At 42.8% G+C, this 25,356-nt stretch overlaps 1 protein-coding gene across 2 annotated transcripts in view; it reads right to left on the reverse strand.

Annotated features, from left to right (window-relative positions):
* Window positions 1-25,356, reverse strand: part of LOC109904194 (protein Daple) — a 106,738-nt gene that overhangs the window by 2,677 nt on the left and 78,705 nt on the right. For both annotated transcript variants that reach the window (XM_020501397.2, XM_020501395.2), the window contains 13 exons: window positions 20,098-20,239; window positions 18,232-18,426; window positions 17,373-17,534; window positions 16,790-17,067; window positions 14,705-14,848; window positions 13,902-14,088; window positions 13,477-13,622; window positions 13,201-13,290; window positions 12,068-12,348; window positions 5,557-5,760; window positions 4,216-4,281; window positions 3,985-4,053; window positions 3,470-3,705 (listed from right to left, as the gene is read on the reverse strand). In XM_020501397.2, the coding sequence (XP_020356986.1) occupies window positions 3,470-3,705; window positions 3,985-4,053; window positions 4,216-4,281; window positions 5,557-5,760; window positions 12,068-12,348; window positions 13,201-13,290; window positions 13,477-13,622; window positions 13,902-14,088; window positions 14,705-14,848; window positions 16,790-17,067; window positions 17,373-17,534; window positions 18,232-18,426; window positions 20,098-20,239 (2,200 nt within the window). The remainder of the gene's footprint in view (window positions 1-3,469; window positions 3,706-3,984; window positions 4,054-4,215; window positions 4,282-5,556; window positions 5,761-12,067; window positions 12,349-13,200; window positions 13,291-13,476; window positions 13,623-13,901; window positions 14,089-14,704; window positions 14,849-16,789; window positions 17,068-17,372; window positions 17,535-18,231; window positions 18,427-20,097; window positions 20,240-25,356) is intronic.

The following is a 25,356-nucleotide window of genomic DNA, read 5'->3' on the forward strand; positions in this document are numbered from 1 at the left end:
TAGGGAGGGTTTGGCCGGCAGGGATATCCTTGTCTCATCGCGCACTAGCGACTCCTGTGGCAGGCTGGGCACAGTGCACGCTGACCAGGTCGCTAGGTGTTTCCTCCGACACATTGGTGCGGCTGGCTTCCGGGTCGGATGTGCGTTGTGTCAAGAAGCAGTGTGGTTTGGTTGGGTTGTGTTTCAGAGGACCTCTCAACATTCACCTCTCCCGAGTCCGTATGGGAGTTGCAGCGATGAGACAAGACAGTAACTACTACTAATTGGGGAGAAAAAGGGGTAAAAAATAAATAAATAAAAATGCAGGGACTGTGAGGTAACGCCACTGCTCAGGTATCAATCAATACAGCACTTTGGGAACACCACTTTTGGAACAATGGGAGTGTTTAGGCATCAACAGTGCTCAATCAAATTTAGTTAAGCGTCTTAATTAGTTTTAGTGTTTTAAGTGGTTAGAGGGGCACAAAACAATCAGATTGGTCAATGCATTCAGAGAGATAGAAAGATAGCAAGGCGTTGAAATCTCTTTCTCAAGGGGCTTTATTGGCATGGGAAATGTTTACATTGCCAAAGCAAGTGAAATAGATCAACAAAAGTGAAATAAACAATAAAAATGAACAGTAAACATTACTCACAAGTTTCAAAAGAATAAAGACATTTCAAATGTCATTTTATGTCTATATACAGGGTTGTAACGATGTGCAAATACAGTACCAGTCAAACGTTTGGACACATCTACTCATTCAAGGGTTTTTCTTTATTTAAAAAAAATTCTACATTGTAGAATAATAGTGAAGACATGAAATAACACCTATGGAATCATGTAGTAACCAAAAAAGGTGTTCAACAAATACAAATATATTTTATATTTGAGATTCTTCAAAGTAGCCACCCTTTGCCTCGATGACATCTTTGCACACTCTTGGCACTCAACCAGCTTCACCTGGAATCCTTTTCCAACAGTCTTGAAGGAGTTTCCACATATGTTGAGAACTTGTTGGCTGGGTGATTGTGGAGGCCAGGTCATCTGATGCAGCACTCCATCACTCTCCTTCTTGATCAAATAGCCCTGACACAGGCTGGAGGTGTGTTGGGTCATTGTCCTGTTGAAAAACAAATGATAGTCCCACTAAGCCCAACCCAGATGGGATAGCGTAACGCTGCGGAATGCTGTGGTAGCCATGCTGGTTAAGTGTGCCTTGAATTCTAAATAAATCACAGACAGCACCATCACACCTCATCCATGCTTCACGGTGGCAACCACACATGGAGATCATCCGTTCACCTACTCTGCTTCTCACAAAGACATGGCAGTTGGATCCAAAAATCTCAAATTTGGACTCATTCGACCAAAGAAAAGATTTCCACTGGTCAAATGTCCATTGCTCGTGTTTCTTGGCCCAAGCAAGTCTCTTCTTATTATTGGTATCCTTTAGTAGTGGTTCCTTTACAGCAATCCAACCATGAAGGCCTCTGAACAGTTGATGTTTAGATGTGTCTGCTACTTGAACTCTGAAGCATTTATTTGGGCTGCAATTTCTGAGGCCGGTAACGCTAATGAACTTATCCTCTGCAGCAGAGTCCTCATGAGAGCCAGTTACATCATAGCACTTGATAGTTTCTTAAAGTGCAGTTGCAAAAACGTTCAAAGTCTTTGACATTTTCAAGATTGACTGACCTTCATGTCTTAAAGTAATGATGGTCTGTCATTTCTCTTTGCTTAATTGAGCTGTCCTTGCATTAATATGGACTTGGTCTTTTACCAAATAGGCCCATCTTCTGTATACCACCCCTACCTTGTCCCAACACAACTGATTGGCTCAAACGCATTCAGGAAAGACATTCCACAAATGAACTTTAAACAAGGCACACCTGTTAATTGAAATGCATTCCAGGACTACCTCATGACACTGGTTGAGAGAATGACAAGAGTGTGCAAAGCTGTCAAGGCAAAGGGTGGCTACTTTGAAGAATATCAAATATAAATATATTTTGATTTGTTTAACACTTTTTTGGTTCCTACATGATTCCATATGTGTTATTTCATAGTTGTGATGTCTTCACTATTATTCTATAACGGTAGATAATAGTAAAAAAAAAATATCTAAACTTGAAAGAGTAGGTGTTGTCCAAACGTTTGACTGGTAATGTAGTTAAAGTACAAAAGGGAAAATCAATAAATATGGGTTGTATTTCCAAAGGTGTTTGTTCTTCACTGGTTGCCCTTTACGTGTGGCAACAGGTCAAATCTTGCTGCTGTAATTGCACACTGTGGTATTTCATCCAATAGATATGGGAGTTTATCAAAATTGGATTTGTTTTCAAATTCTTTGTGGGTCTGTGTAATCTGAGGGAAATGTGTGTCTAATATGGTCATGTATTTGGCAGGAGGTTAGGAAGTGCAGCTCAGTTTCCGCCTCATTTTGTGGGCAGTGTGCACATAGCCGGTCTCCTCTTGAGAGCCAGGTCTGCCTACTGCGGCCTTTCTCAATAGCAAGGCTATGCTCACTGAGTCTATACATAGTCAAAGATTTCCCTAATTTTGTGTCAGTCAGTGGTTAGGTATTCTGCTACTGTGTACTCTCTGTTTAGGGCCAAATAGCATTCTAGTTTGTGCAGATATTTTGTTAATTCTTTCCAATGTGTCAAGTAATTATTTATTTTTTCTCATGATTTGGTTGGGTCTAATTGTGTTGCTGTCCTGGGGCTCTGTGGGGTCGGTTGGGGAAAGAGCCCCAGGACTAGCTTGCTTAGGGGACTCTTCTCCAGGTTCAACTCTCTGTAGGTGATGGCTTTGTTACGGAAGGTTTGGAATTAGCTTCCTTTTAGGTGGTTATAGAATTTAATGGTTATTTTCTGGATTTTGATCATTAGGTGGTATTGGTCCAACTCTGCTCTGCATACATTATTTGGTGTTTTACGTTGTACACAGAGGATATTTTAGCAGAATTCTGCATGCAGTCTTAATTTGGTGTTCGTCCCAATTAGTGAATTCTTGGTTGGTGAGCGAACACCAGACCTCACAACCATAACGGGCATTGGGTTCCATAACTGATTCAAGTATTTTTAGCCAGATCCTAATTGGTATGTGAAATTTGATGTTTCTTTTGATGGCATAGAAGTATTGTTTTAGTGATTAACCATAGTGAAAGCGTAGGCTCAGGTTCAGGGTCTCTATGTTTTTGGTTGGATAAGTTTCTCAATTTCTTTTAGGGTTTTGCATACGTCACAAACCATTTGTCATTGTTCATTTTCTTAGGTTGTCTGCTTGACATTTTTAGATTTAATAGGGAAGCTGAGAGATCAAACATACTGTTTAGGCTTTCTACTGTTCTAAGTTTACACCTTCACTATTACAGTAAAACATTTTGTCCAGGAAGTTTTGTCCAAACCCTTTATCCATCTCCCCATGACAGATTATCTCTCTATGCTTACAGTGGTTGGCACATATGTGTGTGTCAATGCTTACAGTGGGTGGTGACAGGGTGTTGCTCTCTTCCAGGAACTCTTCCAAGGTGACCATCTCGCTGCCAGGGGAGGAGGTCCGGTGGCTGCCAGGCCGGGGTGCACTCCTCTGGACCGGGGTGTCGTAAGGGACAATGGCGCTCCAGGGGAGGGTCAGGGAGTGGGACACGTCGTGACTAAGGCCCACTACGTCATCACTGGACAGACTGGCAGAACGGTCCTGCAGGTGCTCCAGGGAATCTGGGTGGACAGAGGGAGGTAGAGGTAGATAACTGCCGAAAATGACTTCATTAAGTCCGTAGATGGGGATAGTACCAAAAAGCAGGCTAAAATAGCAGTTGGAGATATGCTTAGTGTAACATCAGGTCTGGTATAGAAAGCAAAGATTGTTAAAAATAAAAATATCTATTGAATTAAAAAAAGATCTATCTATTGATCTATTGAATTAAAAATAAAAATATCTATCTATTGAATAGGTACTTTGCAGGGTTTGCAGATAGGAATAGATGCTGGTTGTACCTTTGCAGTTGACAGGGGAGTTGCTGCTGGAGGTGTTGCGGCTGAGCTCAGCAGAGCCTGGTCGATAACCTGCAGAGAAAGAGATGGAGGGGACTACATTTTCACTATGGTCAGAGAGGTAAGGGAGAGAAAGAATGAATAAGAAAAAAAGAGATTGAGCAAGAATGAAAGAAACCTAGTGAGAGGGACACAGAGCCGTCTGAACATGTATTGATCATCCTTGTTCTTTACCTGCGTTTCCATGGACAAGATGAGCATCAGGGGAGTGAACCCGAGAGTCGTCCTCATAGATGAAACCTGCAGAGGACACAGACAGGAAAGGGGGAAGTGAGAGTTACTCATTCACGTCATCACACATTTATAGAGCGATAAAGGTACGTGTTATGAGTCATTGGTCTTAACAGACATTTCCCCACAACTTTACCACATCATTGCACCAACGTCTCTTATTAACTGTTCCTGTCCCACTTTACAACTGAAAGTGTGCAGACTGAAAGGTCAGGTAGTGTAAAGGGCGATTAAGGGTCATCTCCAAGCTGTAGGAAAAAAACTAAAATGTATTTAAACACAGTAGGAAGTGATCCACCTGTATTTCAAGTATAGCTCATAAATTTAAAGATTTTCATTTTACATGAGCATAGCCATAAGCTTATGTCTCTCCACACGCTTCAACCCTATATGACAGCCTATAGATAAACTATAGATAGTCGACTTAGTATCTACATACTGAATCCAAATGTTGCTCCTGTATAATATCATGTAGAAACTGGCTCTGCAAGATGATGTAGTCTAAAACCACAAGGCTCCTTCCTGTAAGTGTTTGTGTATCTATTCCCCAGTTGATGGGACAAGGTTCTGAGATTCGACCAGAAGGTTTCAAGAAAAGTAAACAAACTTTCCATTAGACCGCGACTGTGATTATTGACTGAGGACAGCAGAATTATTCCATTAGAAAGCACTGAACACTGATTGTCAGCCAGATTTTTCAGCACTGTGTAAACAATTCATTCTGGGGGATTAGGGATTTAAGTCACCTGTTTGGTGTTATTCTAGAACACCAGCTAGGTTTCTATCCAATTGGCGACAGAATGTCATGCAAATATTAAAAAAAGATGCGCATTTCCAAAGGGGTTTCCATCAAACTGACTTGTTGCAAATAAAATGCTGTGCGTGAATACGTAGTGCACATACAAATCACTTTTGTGATGAAGTTTCCATGTACTGAATAATGTTTATTTAACCCTTATTTGACCAGGTAAATGAGAACACGTTCTCACGTTCTCACAGCAACAACCTGGGTAATGGTTACAGAGAACAAGGGGCATTAAAGCAGAAGTTCAATGTGTTTCCAATTGCATTTTCAACTCTCGCAATGGTTTTGTTACACAATCGGTTGCAGTAAAATTGCAAACTTGCCCAATCTGCCACAAAACTGTGTATGGAAACCTGGTTAATGACTTTAAGTAGAGGCTGAAGCAAATTTGTTTCATGACATAGAACGGACATAATGCGGGCCTATACTATGTCATGGTCATTGAAGATGGCAGTGCATGGGCATTGGGCCCACTGTACCTTTGAGCCTGCGTCCAGGCCTGGAGCTGGGTGTCAGGCCTGAGTTGGAGGTGTGGTTGGCGGGGATGGAGTGAGCAGCAGCCCCCCCTAGCTCCACACCTCTCCGTCTGGCGTACAGCTCCTCAGTGCCATTCACACCCTCACTGCTGCCCCCTGAAGCACGGAATAGCTCCCTGCCTCTGGACACTCCACTGTCGTTTAGTGCTAGGGAAACAAATAACAGAGTATCTATGATGGTACCACATCCTTCCAAACAAACCCCATTCTGGACACAGCAGACGCATTTGAGCTGGAGGCTGCTGGACAGTGGACACAGTTAGGGCAGGTGGACTATACATCTGTTAAAGCAGAGAAGGGTTACCGTCAGCAAAAGCTTTCTAAGGGAACAAGTTAACTCCTGGCCTTTGGCGTGTTTATTACGGTACACTGATATACAGTAGTCTCAATTATCACTTCTTCAGTCAGACCTTTCCAAATGACAAGGTACGTACACCAATGGTTTTCAGAGGCATTTTGGACCTACCAATGTTGCTATCCGATTAGTCATAACGAAAGAATAATAGGCTAAATCCAATTTTAGTTATTCAGGCTGAACCTTGGCCTGCTGAGACAGAGTAGAACACTGACAGTTCTACTTCAACAGGAAGTGAAGGCCTTGGCAGTTACCTGTCTGATTCGATCTCAGAAGAGAGAGAAAGAACACCAACTACTTCTCTGACAAAGTTCAGTGTGTCAAATCGGAGGGCCTGTTATCCGGACCTCTGGCAGTTCCTATGGGGGTGCCACAGGGTTCAATTCTCGGGCTGACTCTCTTCTCTGTATACATCAATGATGTCGCACTTGCTGCTGGTGATTCTCTGATCCACCTCTACGCAGACGACACCATTCTGGATACTTCTGGCCCTTCTTTGGACGCTGTGTTAACTAACCTCCAGACGAGCTTCAATGCCATACAACACTCCTTCCGTGGCCTCCAACTGCTCTTAAATGCAAGTAAAACTAAATGCATGCTCTTCAACCGGTCGCTGCCCGCACCTGCCCACCCATCCAGCATCACTACTCTGGACGGTTTGGACTTAGAATATGTAGACAACTACGAATAACTACCTGTCTGGTTCGACTGTAAATCCCTAAGTGGTATTTATATCACTCTGGGGGGGGAAAGCAGAAATCCTTTGAACAGCAGTAAATATTGCAGATTGCCCCATTAAGTAATTCTCCTCGCAACATTCCTCCACCCATGTGGAACATGGGATTGATACTGCCTGCCAGATTAAGAGACAGAGCAGACAGATTAACTGCCTTTATTGGGATGGTAGGCATCGCTCTTCCCAGTTGCCCACTTTACATGATTAAACATATCAGGTGACACACAGATATCTCATTCTCACAGAAGTAGGGAGGTGATGGGAGGAAAGCTTGATAAGTGTGTATGTGTGCATTACGACATCTGTTTTCTGTAAGGAAATAATGACAGAGGGCCAAAAAGTAAAGATGTTACAGATAAAAGATGGGGTTAAATAAAGAGCAATGAGTGAAGATGGTGGTGTTATAAAGAGGAATGAGTGAAGATGGTGGTGTAATAAAGAGCAATGAGTGAAGATGGTGGTGTAATAAAGAGCAATGAGTGAAGATGGTGGTGTTATAAAGAGGAATGAGTGAAGATGGTGGTGTTATAAAGAGCAATGAGTGAAGATGGTGGTGTTATAAAGAGGAATGAGTGAAGATGGTGGTGTTATAAAGAGCAATGAGTGAAGATGGTGGTGTTATAAAGAGGAATGAGTGAAGATGGTGGTGTTATAAAGAGGAATGAGTGAAGATGGTGGTGTAATAAAGAGCAATGAGTGAAGATGGTGGTGTTATAAAGAGCAATGAGCGAAGATGGTGGTGTTATAAAGAGGAATGAGTGAAGATGGTGGTGTTATAAATAGGAATGAGTGAAGATGGTGGTGTTATAAATAGGAATGAGTGAAGATGGTGGTGTAATAAATAGGAATGAGTGAAGATGGTGGTGTAATAAAGAGGAATGAGTGAAGATGGTGGTGTTATAAAGAGGAATGAGTGAAGATGGTGGTGTTATAAAGAGGAATGAGTGAAGATGGTGGTGTTATAAATAGGAATGAGTGAAGATGGTGGTGTAATAAATAGGAATGAGTGAAGATGGTGGTGTAATAAAGAGGAATGAGTGAAGATGGTGGTGTTATAAAGAGCAATGAGTGAAGATGGTGGTGTAATAAAGAGCAATGAGTGAAGATGGTGGTGTTATGAAGAGGAATGAGTGAAGATGGTGGTGTTATAAAGAGGAATGAGTGACGATGGTGGTGTTATGAAGAGGAATGAGTGAAGATGGTGGTGTTATAAATAGGAATGAGTGAAGATGGTGGTGTAATAAAGAGGAATGAGTGAAGATGGTGGTGTTATAAAGAGGAATGAGTGAAGATGGTGGTGTTATAAAGAGGAATGAGTGAAGATGGTGGTGTTATAAAGAGCAATGAGTGAAGATGGTGGTGTAATAAAGAGCAATGAGTGAAGATGGTGGTGTTATAAAGAGGAATGAGTGAAGATGGTGGTGTAATAAAGAGGAATGAGTGAAGATGGTGGTGTTATAAAGAGCAATGAGTGAAGATGGTGGTGTAATAAAGAGGAATGAGTGAAGATGGTGGTGTTATAAAGAGGAATGAGTGAAGATGGTGGTGTTATAAATAGGAATGAGTGAAGATGGTGGTGTTATAAAGAGCAATGAGTGAAGATGGCGGTGTAATAAAGAGGAATGGGTGAAGATGGTGGTGTTATAAAGAGGAATGAGTGAAGATGGTGGTGTTATAAAGAGGAATGAGTGAAGATGGTGGTGTTATAAAGAGGAATGAGTGAAGATGGTGGTGTAATAAAGAGCAATGAGTGAAGATGGTGGTGTTATAAAGAGCAATGAGCGAAGATGGTGGTGTTATAAAGAGGAATGAGTGAAGATGGTGGTGTTATAAATAGGAATGAGTGAAGATGGTGGTGTTATAAATAGGAATGAGTGAAGATGGTGGTGTAATAAATAGGAATGAGTGAAGATGGTGGTGTAATAAAGAGGAATGAGTGAAGATGGTGGTGTTATAAAGAGGAATGAGTGAAGATGGTGGTGTTATAAAGAGGAATGAGTGAAGATGGTGGTGTTATAAATAGGAATGAGTGAAGATGGTGGTGTAATAAAGAGGAATGAGTGAAGATGGTGGTGTTATAAATAGGAATGAGTGAAGATGGTGGTGTAATAAAGAGGAATGAGTGAAGATGGTGGTGTTATAAAGAGGAATGAGTGAAGATGGTGGTGTTATAAATAGGAATGAGTGAAGATGGTGGTGTTATAAAGAGGAATGAGTGAAGATGGTGGTGTTATAAAGAGCAATGAGTGAAGATGGTGGTGTAATAAAGAGCAATGAGTGAAGATGGTGGTGTTATGAAGAGGAATGAGTGAAGATGGTGGTGTTATAAAGAGGAATGAGTGAAGATGGTGGTGTTATGAAGAGGAATGAGTGAAGATGGTGGTGTTATAAATAGGAATGAGTGAAGATGGTGGTGTAATAAAGAGGAATGAGTGAAGATGGTGGTGTTATAAAGAGGAATGAGTGAAGATGGTGGTGTTATAAAGAGGAATGAGTGAAGATGGTGGTGTTATAAAGAGCAATGAGTGAAGATGGTGGTGTAATAAAGAGCAATGAGTGAAGATGGTGGTGTTATAAAGAGGAATGAGTGAAGATGGTGGTGTTATAAAGAGGAATGAGTGAAGATGGTGGTGTTATAAAGAGGAATGAGTGAAGATGGTGGTGTTATAAAGAGGAATGAGTGAAGATGGTGGTGTTATAAAGAGCAATGAGTGAAGATGGTGGTGTTATAAATAGGAATGAGTGAAGATGGTGGTGTTATAAATAGGAATGAGTGAAGATGGTGGTGTTATAAAGAGCAATGAGTGAAGATGATGGTGTTATAAATAGGAATGAGTGAAGATGGTGGTGTTATAAATAGGAATGAGTGAAGATGGTGGTGTTATAAAGAGCAATGAGTGAAGATGGTGGTGTTATAAATAGGAATGAGTGAAGATGGTGGTGTTATAAATAGGAATGAGTGAAGATGGTGGTGTTATAAATAGGAATGAGTGAAGATGGTGGTGTTATAAAGAGCAATGAGTGAAGATGGTGGTGTTATAAATAGGAATGAGTGAAGATGGTGGTGTTATAAATAGGAATGAGTGAAGATGGTGGTGTTATAAAGAGCAATGAGTGAAGATGGTGGTGTTATAAAGAGGAATGAGTGAAGATGGTGGTGTTATAAAGAGGAATGAGTGAAGATGGTGGTGTTATAAAGAGGAATGGGTGAAGATGGTGGTGTTATAAATAGGAATGAGTGAAGATGGTGGTGTTATAAAGAGCAATGAGTGAAGATGGTGGTGTTATGAAGAGGAATGAGTGAAGATGGTGGTGTTATGAAGAGGAATGAGTGAAGATGGTGGTGTTATAAAGAGGAATGAGTGAAGATGGTGGTGTTATAAAGAGGAATGGGTGAAGATGGTGGTGTTATAAATAGGAATGAGTGAAGATGGTGGTGTTATAAAGAGCAATGAGTGAAGATGGTGGTGTTATGAAGAGGAATGAGTGAAGATGGTGGTGTTATAAAGAGGAATGAGTGAAGATGGTGGTGTTATAAAGATGAATGGGTGAAGATGGTGGTGTTATAAAGAGCAATGAGTGAAGATGGTGGTGTTATAAAGAGGAATGAGTGAAGATGGTGGTGTTATAAAGAGGAATGGGTGAAGATGGTGGTGTTATAAATAGGAATGAGTGAAGATGGTGGTGTTATAAAGAGCAATGAGTGAAGATGGTGGTGTTATAAAGAGGAATGAGTGAAGATGGTGGTGTAATAAAGAGGATTGAGTGAAGATGGTGGTGTTATAAAGAGGAATGAGTGAAGATGGTGGTGTTATAAAGAGGAATGAGTGAAGAGGGTGGTGTTATAAAGAGGAATGGGTGAAGATGGTGGTGTAATAAAGAGGAATGGGTGAAGATGGTGGTGTAATAAAGAGGAATGGGTGAAGATGGTGGTGTTATAAAGAGGAATGAGTGAAGATGGTGGTGTTATGAAGAGGAATGAGTGAAGATGGTGGTGTTATGAAGAGGAATGGGTGAAGATGGTGGTGTAATAAAGAGGAATGGGTGAAGATGGTGGTGTAATAAAGAGCAATGAGTGAAGATGGTGGTGTTATAAAGAGGAATGAGTGAAGATGGTGGTGTTATAAAGAGGAATGAGTGAAGATGGTGGTGTTATAAAGATGAATGAGTGAAGATGGTGGTGTAATAAAGAGGATTGAGTGAAGATGGTGGTGTTATAAAGAGGAATGAGTGAAGATGGTGGTGTTATAAAGAGGAATGAGTGAAGAGGGTGGTGTTATAAAGAGGAATGGGTGAAGATGGTGGTGTAATAAAGAGGAATGGGTGAAGATGGTGGTGTAATAAAGAGGAATGGGTGAAGATGGTGGTGTAATAAAGAGTGAAGATGGTAGTGTAATAAATAGGAATGAGTGAAGATGGTAGTGTAATAAAGAGGAATGGGTGAAGATGGTGGTGTTATAAAGAGGAATGAGTGAAGATGGTGGTGTTATAAAGAGAAATGAGTGAAGATGGTGGTGTTATGAAGAGGAATGGGTGAAGATGGTTGTGTAATAAAGAGGAATGAGTGAAGATGGTGGTGTAATAAAGAGGAATGAGTGAAGATGGTGGTGTAATAAAGAGGAATGGGTGAAGATGGTGGTGTAATAAAGAGGAATGGGTGAAGATGGTGGTGTAATAAAGAGGAATGGGTGAAGATGGTGGTGTAATAAAGAGGAATGGGTGAAGATGGTGGTGTAATAAAGAGTGAAGATGGTGGTGTTAGAACTGTCCAATGATGGGCAGGAGGGGCTCGGTGGTGCAGGTGGGGATGTCAGAGGAGGACCAGAAGCGAAGGCGTCTAGAGTGAGAACGTTGTGAGGGAGGCGTCTTGGGAACCTTCTCCTGGCTCTTTGTCCTCAGAAAGCCAAACCGCTTGGCTGCAGTGACAGGGGGTACTGCTGGCAGGACTGTGGGTAATGCTGGCAGGGCTGGGGCAAGGAATGGGGGTACTGAACAGGAGGGGGTTATGTTTTACATACAATGACAAAGAGAAGAGGGAGAAAGAGATTCAGTGAAAGTAGTTAAGTGCATTATATAAATGAACAGGGCCCGAAATTGCCCAACAAAGATGACGAGATAAACTATTAAAATGTTTAGTCATGCAACAGATCCCCATTGAACTAGTAGAGAATGAAGAACAGACATCAAAAAAACAAAGGCAAGATGAGTTTGAGGGGGAAGACATTTTAGATTTTGTGTAGCTAGTTTACAGCTACCTCTTGTGGAAAAAAAGAGGACTTGTAGAACTGTAGGGCCGGGGCAACTTCCATTATTCAGGGATAGAACTACCCTGGATGAGTAGACATCCCCTCTGTCTGTCTTACCTCTGCTGGAGTATGTGGGGGTGGGGGTGAGGGCAGGGAAGTGTCCCTGTCCAAGGTGGTTCTCTTCCAGAGAGTGGTTCCATACAGAGTCCAGGCTGAGGCAGGACTGGCGGGGGGGCAGTGGAAGGGGAGGCGTGGGGGGGATGTCAGGGAAGTCCAAGGTGGGAGGTTCGGGCAGGGGAATGTCAGGGGTGCTCCGCACCCTCTCCCTGGAGCTGTCCTGTCTGTTCTTGGGCTTGATGAGTTTGGCCAGAGCCTTGGCCCCGGCCCAATGGTTCCTCCTGACAGACACAGACAAAAAGGAAATCACAGTTACACTCAGACATCCATCTAACATAAGCCCATAGGTCACACTGGCGTAGTGGAAACCCCTGCAGCAAAGCTATCACCTCATCCTCGACAGACGAAACACCATGGCAGGTGGAAGCTAGTCGGTCTACTGATACAGTACTAGCAGCCTGCCAGTCCCGTCAGAGACGTCATTGCCAGGCCAGGGCAGTGAGATAACCCCCTCCTGTTCAGTACCCCCATTCCTTGCCCCAGCCCTGCCAGCAGTACCCACAGTCCTGCCTTGTTCCTCCTTTTCTTCCACCTCTCAAGAATAGTGCCAGCCCTCCTCCTCCTCCTCTCCCAGAAAACCAGGCTGATGACTACCAGAGGCCCAGCGGCACTCATGAGAGCGACCCCCTTCTGTGAACACTGGTAAGCCTACGAGTGATGAGAAAGATCACCCCGGCAGCGTGGAGTCCAAGTTCCAATGTGCAATATTAATAAAATACCTGCTAAATACTGTAAATACAGAAGCTATAGATAGGCTAGTAGGCTAGACTACATTGTCTACATAATGAAACAATCCATAGTAAGCTATTGTTTTGATGGTGGACTGATTGTATTTGGCATTAATAGACAGGTTTTATGCAGCACAAACGTTCTATCCAAACTGTGAGAGCACGAGGACAGCTAAGGAAGGCTATAGGCATACAGGACAATTGGGCAGGAGGGTTTACTGACCATGTGACCTGACCAGGAAAAACTCTGGGCTCTAGGGCTTGCTAATGGAGCCATTTGTCATCCTATTCATAGTTCATTGACTAAGCTACATTATTAGCAAATCAAAATGTAACCGTACTAACTTTTTAGGAGATGGATCATAAAACTTGTACTGATCCATGATCTTCTCCTCCAGTTTCTCCTTCTGCCTCCGGAGCGAGTTCAACTTGTCACTGGAAACACAGGAGTTGTTAGATTTATTTATGACATTCAATTATCAAAATGACTTTCCTCTATATACCTGCATGTGAACACACACACACACACACACACACACACACACACACACACACACACACACACACACACACACACACACACCCACACCCACACCCACACCCACACACACACCTACTTACATGTACTGTTTCTGCTCTTCGTGGTAGAGCTCCTTGCTCTCCATGGTTCTCTCCAGCAGGGTCTGGTTCTGTTGGCTCAACATCTGGATCTGACTCAGTAGGTGGTGGTTCTCCTCCTCCAGGTTCCCCTTCAGACGGGTCAGCAGCTGGAGACAGAACACATAGAGATACACACTGTTGCTAAAACTGCAGCATGTACATGTGTCACTACAATTCAATTGCATTATATTCAACTTTAGAAATGCACTAAACATTTCATATGGTTTAAGTCAATGGTAACACTGACCCAGATAAAGTTGTATATTAAAGATTAGGACACAAATTAAGCCTACTTCTGGACAAAACTGCACTTTCAAGTCTTTAAAGCATAAAAGCTGTATGTGCAGTAGCTGATTTCAGTCCCCGAGTGTCAGTGGTCTGTGTACCTCACAGTGGTTGTCCAGCTTGGTCATGGAGATGTCCAGGCCTTGGTGCTGCTCCTTCATCGAGTTGTATCTGGCTTGCCAGCGGTTCACCTCCAGCTGAGCTCTGTTCAGTCGGGTCTTCAACTCCTTGGTCTGCACCTGCAGCCCGTCATACTCCGCACACAGTTGGGAGTGAGTCTGTGTCAACCTACAGGGTATGTCAAGAGACAGTATGAAGAGACATATGAGGTCCTGGTGCTTTGCAAAATAAATCACTCTTCAAAAGCCTAATTTTAGGATCAGATCGTCAGTTTTGTAGGTAGTTAATTTTGTTCGATTTTTGCGTTGAGTTCAGCCATACTGATTGTTTCAGCCCATTCACAGGCCTTTCCACTTGGCAACAAGAGTTTTATCTGATTGTAGTGTTACATGACACGTGGTAGTGTGTGAATACGGAGCAAGATAAGGAGAAAGTCAGCCATTACAGTATGTAACCACCAGAGGGTACCAGCGTCAGGCTGTACTCTACCAGTTTTTCTGCTGCACTCATATTTTCCATTGGAAACACAGTTCTCTACATTTTAGTCATTTAGCACACTCTTATTCAGAGCGACTTAGAGCATCAATTAGAATAATGTGCCTTGCTCAAGTGCACATTTCTTCACCCAGCCGGCTTTGTGGATTCAAACCAGTGACCTTTCAGTTGCTGGCCCAATGCTCTTAACCACTAGGCTATCTTCATTCTCTCCCATATGGTGACGTTTGTAAAGCTGGAGTTAGTAGGTGTGGTTGTATAGAGGTGCTGCTGTGCTGACTGAGCTCACCGGTCCAACTCCCCCCTCAGACTCTGGTTCTCCCCCAGAATCAGCGCATTTTTGTGGATCTCCTCTCTTACACTCTCCCTCTCCTTCTGAAGGGTGGACTCCACTGCCTCCATGGCATCTTTCTGCTTCAGCAGCACTATGTACCTGCACAGACAGACACGGAGACTGGGTCAAAGATAGAACCTCCACAGCAGTCACATAAACAGATATATGGTGCCCAGTTAACTGTCCCCTGGTTGTGTGTTGTGTTACATCTAAAATAGGCCATGGTGATCCCATCCCTTATAGATTCCTAATGATCACCAAACCACCTAACCTCTTTACACTCAATAAGAAAGAAACAACAACAGCAATGTTAGATTGGACAAGAGTTGGTTGGAAAAGTCATGAGATATTGAGCGCCTGTGACATGGTGGTGGTTTGTTCTAAGAGCTTCCATGATCACAGACCTTGGCTATCCCATCAGGGTCGTTTCATTCATTTTCACCAAATGAAGAAGAAAAACTCCGAAACAGGGAGGGACTACCACAACCTGTCCAATGACCACTAATTTTAGTTCTGTTAAAAAACATTTGGCTACAGCGTGCCCTAACGAAAACACAAGCAAGGGCTTTGAGGCACATATGGACCAGCTAACATTCCAGCTGATTAGGCCCTTGACAGTACAGCAGGCAGACTCTTCTAATCCGTGGGCCTCAACCCCAGGCCCTTACTCCATTGTTCATTAACGAAAGAAGGGTAGGAGGAGAGATTATTAGTCAGCCAGATCAGCCAGCCAGTCCACAGTGCCTCTCACATCACTCCATTTAAACTGAACTGACGGTAAGGTTCACAATAGAGTACCACAGTATGAGTCATAATACCCATAAAACCTAGCGTTCAAACAGGAAAATGGTTCCATTTGCTTTTCCACCATTCATTTTTCCCATAGGGGATTTTAGAAACACTTCAAATAAGGGCTGTGTTTTGTGTAGGCTTACCCTGGCATGATGTTTTGTTTGATAACCATGTAAATCTCTCTAGGACAAGGTGACTTTTATCAATATATTTGCATTTACCCCCCCAAAATGAAACGCTAATTAGCTGCTAATGTGGCTATCATAAAGAACTACAAATACCATGATGATTTGGACAAGACTGCTGAATCAAGTCTAAAGTAAGAATATCTGGATTAACTATCTAATGTTAGCTAAATGTAGTAATGAATAAATTGTCTAAATGTCTTTAAAATAGACAATTCTGTGAACAGTCGTGTGCAAGTTTTAAATAGACACAATACCTGTTAAGAAATGGTGTCAGCTACAGATTACATGCAGGTGCTTGCAGTGATTTGTAGTTTTGCATTTTCGAATCTGAGAGTAAATAGAGCTGAATATATTGATAAAAGTCATCTTGGCCTACGCCAGGGTAAGCCTACACAAAACGCAGCCCTTATATTAAGTGTTTCTAAAATTCCCCGTGGGAAAAAATTAATGGTGGAAAAATGATTGGAACCAGTTGCCTGTTTGACCGCTAGGTTTTATGGGTATTATGACTCCACCACTGTGGGGCTCTATAGGATAATCTTTCCAGTACAGGAGGGACGGTGGAAAAACAAGGCTGTGTGCAGAAAAACAAGAGAACAGTTTCCATAGAAGAGGGTGATATCTGAAACCACTAGTGTGTGTGTGACCCATTTCAGTCTGACCCATATGTGTGCAATCGCGTAGTGTGTGAGGTGTAAATAAATGTAACGAAAAGGATTTATTCTTGATTTATTGCCTTTTTTATCCTTTTGTCCAGCATCCCAGAGTCGCCTCTTCACTGTTGACGTTGAGACTGGTGTTTTGTGGGTACTATTTAATGAAGCTGCCAGTTGAGGACTTGTGAGGCGTCTGTTTCTCAAACTAGACACTAAGTTTAGAGTACTTGTCCTCTTGCTCAGTTGTGCACCGGGGCCTCCCACTCATTTCTACGTGACCCCAAACTTTGAATGGTAGTGTATATAAATAAATGTGTGTGCCCAGTGGTTTGTGCCTAGTGGTGTGTGTAACCCTTGTGAGTGTGTGTGTGTATGTATGTATGTGTGTTCTGTGTGTGGCCCACTTGTTCTCCAGTGCACGGTGCTCCTTCTCCAGAGCTCTCTGGTTGCCCTTCAGGGCGGCGTGTTGGGTGATGAGCTGCTCGTACTCCGCCGCCTGTCTCTCGTGAACGCTCAGCAAGCGCTCGTGGTCCTGCAGCACGCCCTCCCTACCCACCCACGCTTCCTCCCGCTGCCGCTGCCACGCCTCCGACTCGCTCTCCAGAGCCCCCACCTGGCCCTGCAGTACGGCATTCTGGGCCATGAGAGATGCACTCTGGCAGTTGAGGGTGGAGTTCTCCACCTAACGGAAGGATACAAAGGAAGAGTATCACTTTATTAAACCCATTAAGATGTTGTCTGCGTCAGCTGGCATTCAAACACACCACAGAGGTATAATTCTCAGATTATCACAACATCTCCATTTACTTCATCTCAAATTGGTCATCCTAGAACATCTACATAGGCAACAACTGACACAGCTACTCTAAGAATGCAAACAAGGGGGTGAAAAACAAAAACAACCACCAGACCACCACACAGCCAAGCTCAGAGCGAGAAGCACAGTAGCATGTTGGAGTAGAGCCACTGTAGTATGTATTTTAGTACCTGTAGTTTGGCTGTCTGTTTGTGCAGGAAGGTGTTGTGCTGCTGCAGTGCTACAGCCTGCCCCTGTAGGGCCACATTCTGGGCATTCAGCTGGCTGTTCTGGTTGTCTAGCTGTCTCAGCTGATCTTTCAGTAGGTGCTTCTCTGTCTGCAAGGTTGCTTTCTGAAAGGAAAGAGGGAAGTGGGTAAGATTATACATGGACAAGACACCGAGTGTACAAAATGTTAAGAACGCCTTTCTAATATCGAGTTGCAGCCCCCCGAGGCTGTTCCCCCTCAGAACAGCCTCAATTCGTCGGGGTATGTACTCTATAAGGTGTCGAAAGCGTTCCACGGGGACGCTGGCACAAGTTGACGCCAATGTTTCCCACAGTTGTGTCACATTCGCTTGATGTCCTTTGGGTGGTTGGACCATTCTTAATACACATGTGAAACGGTTGAGCGTGAAAAACCCAGCAGCGTTGCAGTTCTTGACACAAACCGGGGAGCCTGGCACCTACTACCATACCGTGTTTAAAGGCACTTTAAAAATATTTTGTCTTGCCCACACAATCCATGTCTCAATTGTTACAAGGCTTAAAAATCCTTCCTTAACCGGTCTCTTGGTCAGTCATGGAAAGAGCAGAGATGCTTAATGTTTTGTACACTCAGTGTATACCATTTGTATAACAGTTTGCCACATGCTTATGCCAGTATGTTTTGACAGACTGTACTTGTTGTTTAGCTACTCATGTTCTAAGCATTCACAGCCATTACTGAGGAATCCTCACCCAAATCTCAATCAAACATTCAAACCTTGCCTTTAATTGAATCCTATCCTTAATCACCCATTCTATCCCTATAAAAAGAACACCACTCACGTTCTTCTCTATGTCGATGAGGCGATCCTTGAATTTGAGGAGCTCTGCGGTGGCCTCTCTCGTCACTGTCTCCCACTTCTCCTGACCCTGGCTGTGGCCCTGGACCTGACCCTGAACTGCAGCCTGCAGTGTGGAGCTGTGTGAGTGGGTCTCCTCCTCCTGCCTCTGTCTCAGAGCCTCCAGAGTCTTCTTCAACTGATCACCACAGACAGCACAGAGGTCAACCGTGTGGGGGGAAAAAAGATTATAAGTGAACAAGTTACAGTGGGGCAAAAAATAATTTAGTCAGCCACCAATAGTGCAAGTTCTCCTACTTAAAAAGATGAGAGAGGCCTGTAATTTTCATCATAGGTACACTTCAACTATGACAGACAAAATGAGGAAAGAAAATCCAGAAAATCACATTGTAGGATTTTTAATGAATTTTTTTACAAATTATGGTGGAAAATAAGTATTTGGTCAATTCCTCCATGCAGATCTCCTCTAGAGCAGTGATGTTTTGGGGCTGTTGCTGGACAACACGGACTTTCAATTCCCTCCAAAGATTTTCTATGGGGTTGAGATCTGGAGACTGGCTAGGCCACTCCAGGACCTTGAAATGCTTCTTACGCAGCCACTCCTTCGTTGCCCGGGCGGTGTGTTTGGGATCATTGTCATGCTGAAAGACCCAGCCACGTTTCATCTTCAATGCCTTGCTGATGGAATGAGGTTTTCACTCAATCTCACGATACATGGCCCTATTCATTCTTTCCTTTACACGGATCAGTCGTCCTGGTCCCTTTGCAGAAAAACAGCCCCAAAGCATGATGTTTCCACCCCCATGCTTCACAGTAGGTATGGTGTTCTTTGGATGCAACTCAGCATTCTTTGTCCTCCAAACACGACGAGTTGAGTTTTTACCCAAAAGTTATATTTTGGTTTCATCTGACCATAATGACATTCTCCCAATCTTCTTCTGGATCATCCAAATGCTCTCTAGCAAACTTCAGACGGGCCTGGACATGTACTGGCTTAAGCAGGGGGACACGTCTGGCACTGCAGGATTTGAGTCCCTGGCGGTATAGTGTGTTACTGATGGTAGGCTTTGGTCCCAGCTCTCTGCAGGTCATTCACTAGGTCCCCCTGTGTGGTTCTGGGATTTTTGCTCACTGTTCTTGTGATCATTTTGACCCCACGGGGTGAGATCTTGCGTGGAGCCCCAGATCGAGGGAGATTATCAGTGGTCTTGTATGTCTTCCATTTCCTAATATTTGCTCCCACAGTTGATTTCTTCAAACCAAGCTGCTTACCTATTGCAGATTCAGTCTTCTCAGCCTAGTGCAGGTCTACAATTTTGTTTCTGGTGTCCTTTGACAGCTCTTTGGTCTTGGCCATAGTGGAGTTTGGAGTGTGACTGTTTGAGGTTGTGGACAATACTGATAACAAGTTCAAACAGGTGCCATTAATACAGGTAACCAGTGGAGAACAGAGGAGCCTCTTAAAAAAGAAGTTACAGGTCTGTGAGAGCCAGAAATCTTGCTTGTTTGTAGGTGACCAAATACTTATTTACCACCATAATTTGCAAATAAATTCATTAAAAATCCTACAGTGTGATTTTCTGGATTTTTTTTCTCATTTTGTCTGTCATAGTTGAAGTGTACTTATGATGTAAATTACAGGCCTCTCTCATCTTTTTAAGTGGGAGAACATGCACAATTGGTGGCTGACTAAATACTTTTTTGCCCCACTGTACATAAGAGAGTAGAAGTAAGAGTGAAAGTGTGTGTGTGTGTGTGTGCAAGAGTATGATTAGTAGAGAATGTGTGTGCTTCAAATATGTAGGTGTGTGTGTTTCTGTGTGAATGAAAGAGGTGTATAGGTACGTACGGTGCTGAGTTCAGTGCGCAGCTGCTGATTAAGACTACTAGACTCCTCCAGTCGAGACTCCAGACCATGAATCTTCTCCTCACGGATCTCCAGAGTCTTCTTCAGCGTTGACTCGATCTTACTCTCCAAGATCTTGTACTTACTGTGACAGGCATACAGTATGTCTAAATGTCATATCAAGTCCAATAGACAGTCCCAGACACAAATTACTTCATTGATTAAAATTCATCAGGAATGTGGTGCTTTTATTTAGGTGCCATGATCAAACAATGGAAATTCCTGCAGAACGATGCAAATTAACATACATACATACACTAATGACGCTGAATGTACCATTTATTTGAGCTTATTTCTTCTAATATCAAGAGTGAGACTATGTGTGGCAGATAAATCCTGTACTTAGAAAAGACTAGAGGAATACTATGGGATATTGAATTTGTGACAAAGGTTTGCTTGCTGAGGTCATGTTTAAAGTTTTACAACCATATGACTTTCATCCGTACTAGCGTTGGGCTAAGACAAATATGAGGGGAAAAAACTGGAAAACCCTTGCCAAGAGGTGGAACACAATATCACCATGAGCGTGCAGTGCACACATGAGATTACTAAGCGGTGTTAGAATGTAACTCAGGGTAGTGAATTTATTTGAGGTTAACTGATTAGTGGCAGCTTTGGTTTCATTGAACACAAATAGCTGGAGAAGGAATGTCTTTGCTTTGTAATCCAACTCCTCTGGGTAACACTCGCTTGGGTCTCTAACTCTCTACCTCTTAACACATCCTCAGATACTCTTAAGAAAAACCCTCAAGAAGATGCCCTACTTTGGGGTAATACAAGTCTTTTAAAAAGTGTCTTATTTCGTAGTTCAGGAGTGTACAGTACAGCTATTCCCACAGTGCTGTCCTGCTGTGCTCGCCTCATCCGACCTGGGGTTCAAATAGTATTCATTTTCTGTCAAATATTTTAGCTGCGCTTGATTGAACTTGTCTGGTACAATTGAACCAATGGAATAGTCCTAAAAGTATAAAACCTCACCCATCTGGCATTCTAGGCAGGCTCAAACAAACACTCCAATTATTTGAAAAAAAAAGAACATTACTTGAACACAGGTCTGGTGCTCACTGTGACTTGACTGTATGCTACCTTACCCGGCAGGACTAGATTCTCTGTTTTCCAGGGAAAATTTAACTGCTGCAAGCCACACAGGAATGGAAACCATCTTTCCCCTGTAATTTTGCTATTCCCCAAACAGTCTTAGAAATTGGTTATAATAGAACACTGCACATGTGCCCCTGTAGTTATTCTGACCACCTTTAGAAAGGAGTATTCAGGGACGTGCACACACACACACACCAGTAGAAATAGACAGCCAAAATAAAATATGGAGAAATAAAGCCGGAGATAAATAGAGATTAAACACTTTCAACACACTTTTGAACATAAACCCGGACTCACCCACTATACCTGGCACAGGAAGTAGGTAGGTAGGAAGGTTGGGCAGCAACCACTAAAGCAAATAACACTGGCTTAACATGAAAATACCCTTTTCTTTGAGCTTTACAAAACCCAACATGACCCCTGTTCCTCATCCAAAGTGGACATTGGGAACACATATTTTCACAAGGGGCCAAGAAGCATTTCAGCACACACGCACATGCAATAGATTACAAAAATACCTACTACAAAATACTCAAAAACACTAATTTCTCATGTAAAAAAATATTACAAAATGGCTGCAGTTTTATGAGGGTAGGATATTGAGGCCTACACGTGGTTATGTGCCTGAGACAATGGTAGTGTGGTGGCATACTGGGACAGTGTAGATCTAAAGAATTTGGTAGTATGATACCGGTCGAGGCTCACATCCATGGTGCTTGCCTACGAAGCAGCAAGGGGAACTGCCCCTCCCTACCTTCAGGCTATGCTCAAACCCTACATCCCAACTCGAGCACGTTCTGCTGCCACTGGTCTCTTGCCCCTCCCCCAAAATAAAAAAAAATACATGTCTTTCCCCATCGTAACTTCGCTAAGGAATTTATTATTATTATAATTTTTTTACTTACAATCGCAACTGTAAGTCGCTTTGGATAAGAGTGTCTGCTAAATGACTAAAATGTAAAATGATGCATTCTGGTATATCAGTGGAGGCTCCTCTGAGGAGGAAGGGGAGGACCATCCTCAGTGAATTTCATAAAAATAGTTTAAAAAAATAAAATTCCTTTTTAGATAAAACTATACTAAATATAAACACAAAACCAAAAAATGGATTAAAACACTATTTTGCAATGAAGGTCTAAAGTAGCTTCAACAGCGCTCTGTAGGGTAGCACCATGGTGTAGCCGGAGGACAGCTACCTTCCGTCCTCCTCTGGGTATATTGACTTCAATACAAAACCTAGGAGGTTCATGGTTCTCAACCCCTTCCATAGACTAACACAGTAATTATGACACCTTCCAGATGAGGTCCTCCAACCTATCAAAGCTTTTGCAGCATGAACTGACATGTTGTCCACCCAATCAAAGGATCAGAGAATAAACCTAGTACTGAAAGCATAAGCTACAGCTAGCTAGCACTGCAGTGAACAAAATGTGGTGAGTAATTGACTCAGCGAAAGACAATAGTTAAACAGTTTTGAACAAATCAATTTCTTCCAAAATAAAGGAGAAGCAAGACAGTAATTTTTCATGTTCAGTTTCACTTACTTAGCTAGCAAATGCAGCTCGCTAGTTTATCCTACTCAAACACCCTGCTCAAATAGAATTAGCTAGCTGTCTATGACTAAACAACAACACTGGAACTCTTCCAAGTCAAGGAATGCTTTTGGTTTTACTCATTTATTGCCACCGGGGCCCACTGGTGTAAGTACTAAACTGCTTACTGACTATACACTAACGTTACTACATGATTGTAGCTATGTTGACTATGACATGACTTTAGCTAATATGGTGACAACGATGTAGGCTGTGTGTAGCGGTTATGATATGGTTTGGCTTGGAAAGTTTTTTTGCCTGGTCACATACAGCTGATGTGTTGTGCATTGAAGTCCACAAGTGAAGGGAAAAGGTGAGAGGAGGAGAGCAGACAGATGCAAGAAGGAGTGCGTATAGATGCGAGAAGCTGATCCTCTGTTCAAACCACCACCCAGGACAATGGAGCTAATTCCAGTAGGCGATCCAAAACAACGACACCGCAGAAGGGGAAGAAAAAGCGGCCACCTGGCCAGGCTCCGTAAGACGTGCACATCGCACACCGCTCCCGAGTATACTACCAGCCAATGTCCAGTCTCTTGACAACCAGGTAGACAAAATCCAAGCAAGGGTTGCCTTCCAGAGAGACATCAGAGATGATGACATTCTGTTTCACAGGATATGTTGTCAGAATCAGTTCAGCCACCAGGCTTCTCCATGCATCATGCCGACACAGATGAACCCCTCTCTGGGAAGAGGAAGAGCGGAGGTGTATGAATATTACACAACCCATGATGTAATAACAACCTACAGGAACTCAAGTCCTTCTGCTCACCCGATCTAGAATTCCTTACAATCAAGTGCCGGTCATTTTACCTACCAAGAGAATTCTTGTCAATTATAGTCACAGATGTGTACATTCCCCCTCAAGCAGACACCAAGATGGCCATCAAGGAACTTCACCGGACTATATGCAAACTGGAAACCATACATCCTGAGGCTGCATTTATTGTAGCTGGGGATTTTAACAAAGCAAATTTGAGAACATTTCTATCTAAATTCTTCAAGCATATTGATTGCCCTACGGGCAACACCCTCAACCACTGCTATTCCAACTTCCGTGATGCATACAAAGCCCTCCCCCGCCCTCCTTTCGGAAATCCGACCACGACGCCATCTTGCTCCTTACGTCTTATAGGCAAAAACTCAAACAGGATGTACAGTGAGGGAAAAAAGTATTTGATCCCCTGCTTATAAATTGATTTGCATTTTAATGAGGGAAATAAGTATTTGATCCCTCTGAAAAACATGACATAGTACTTGGTGGCAAAACATGACATAGTACTTGGTGGCAAAACCCTTGTTGGCAATCACAGAGATCAGACGTTTCTTGTAGTTGGCCACCAGGTTTGCACACATCTCAGGAGGGATTTTGTCCCACTCCTCTTTGCAGATCTTCTCCAAGTCATAAAGGTTTCGAGGCTGACGTTTGGCAACTCGAACCTTCAGCTCCCTCCACAGATATTCTATGGGATTAAGGTCTGGAGACTGGCTAGGCCACTCCAGGACCTTAATGTGCTTCTTCTTGAGCCACTCCTGGATATCAACCACCCGAGCCACTGCCTGTTCACACCGCTACTATCCAGAAGGCAAGGTCAGTACAGGTGCATCAAAGCTGGGACCGAGAGACTGAAAAACATCTTCTGTCACAAGGCCATCAGAATGTTAAACAGCGGTCACTAACTCAGAGAGGCTGCTGCCTACATTGAGACCCAATCACTGGCCACTAACTAAAAACGAGTCACTTTATACAATGCGCTCTAAATAATGCCACTTTAATAATGTTTACATATCTTACAGTATATAGAGTTGAAGTCGGAAGTTTACATACACCTCAGGCAAATACATTTAAACTCAGTTCTTCACAATTCCTGTAATTTAATCCTAGTACAAATTCCCTGTGTTAGGTCAGTTAGGATCACCACTTTATTTTAAGAATGTGAAATGTCAGAATAATAGTAGAGATAATTATTTATTTCAGCTTTTATTTATTTCATCACATTCCCAGTGGGTCAGAATTTACATACACTCAATTACTATTTGGTAGCATTGTCTTTAAATTGTTTAACTTGGGTCAAACGTTGCGGGTAGCCTTCCCACAATAAGTTGGGTGAATTTTGGCCCATTCCTCCTGACAGAGCTGGTGTAACTGAGTCAGGTTTGTAGGCCTCCTTGCTCGCACACGCTTTTTCAGTTCTGCCAACAAATTTTCTATAGGATTGAGGTCAGTGCTTTGTGATGGCCACACCAATACCTTTACTTTTTTGTTGTGAAGCCATTTTGCCACAACTTTGGAAGTATGCTTGTGGTCATTGTCCATTTGGAAGACCCATTTGAGACTAAGCTTTAACTTCCTGACTGATGTCTTGAGATGTTGCTTCAATATATCCACATCATTTCCTCATCTCATAATGCCATCTGTTTTGTGAAGTGCACCAGTCTCTCCTGCAGCAAAGCACCCCAACAACATGATGCTGCCACCCCCATGCTTCACGGTTGGGAGTGCGATGTT

This window comes from Oncorhynchus kisutch, linkage group LG14 (genome assembly GCF_002021735.2).
Source record: "Oncorhynchus kisutch isolate 150728-3 linkage group LG14, Okis_V2, whole genome shotgun sequence".
NCBI classification, from domain to species: Eukaryota; Metazoa; Chordata; class Actinopteri; order Salmoniformes; family Salmonidae; genus Oncorhynchus; species Oncorhynchus kisutch.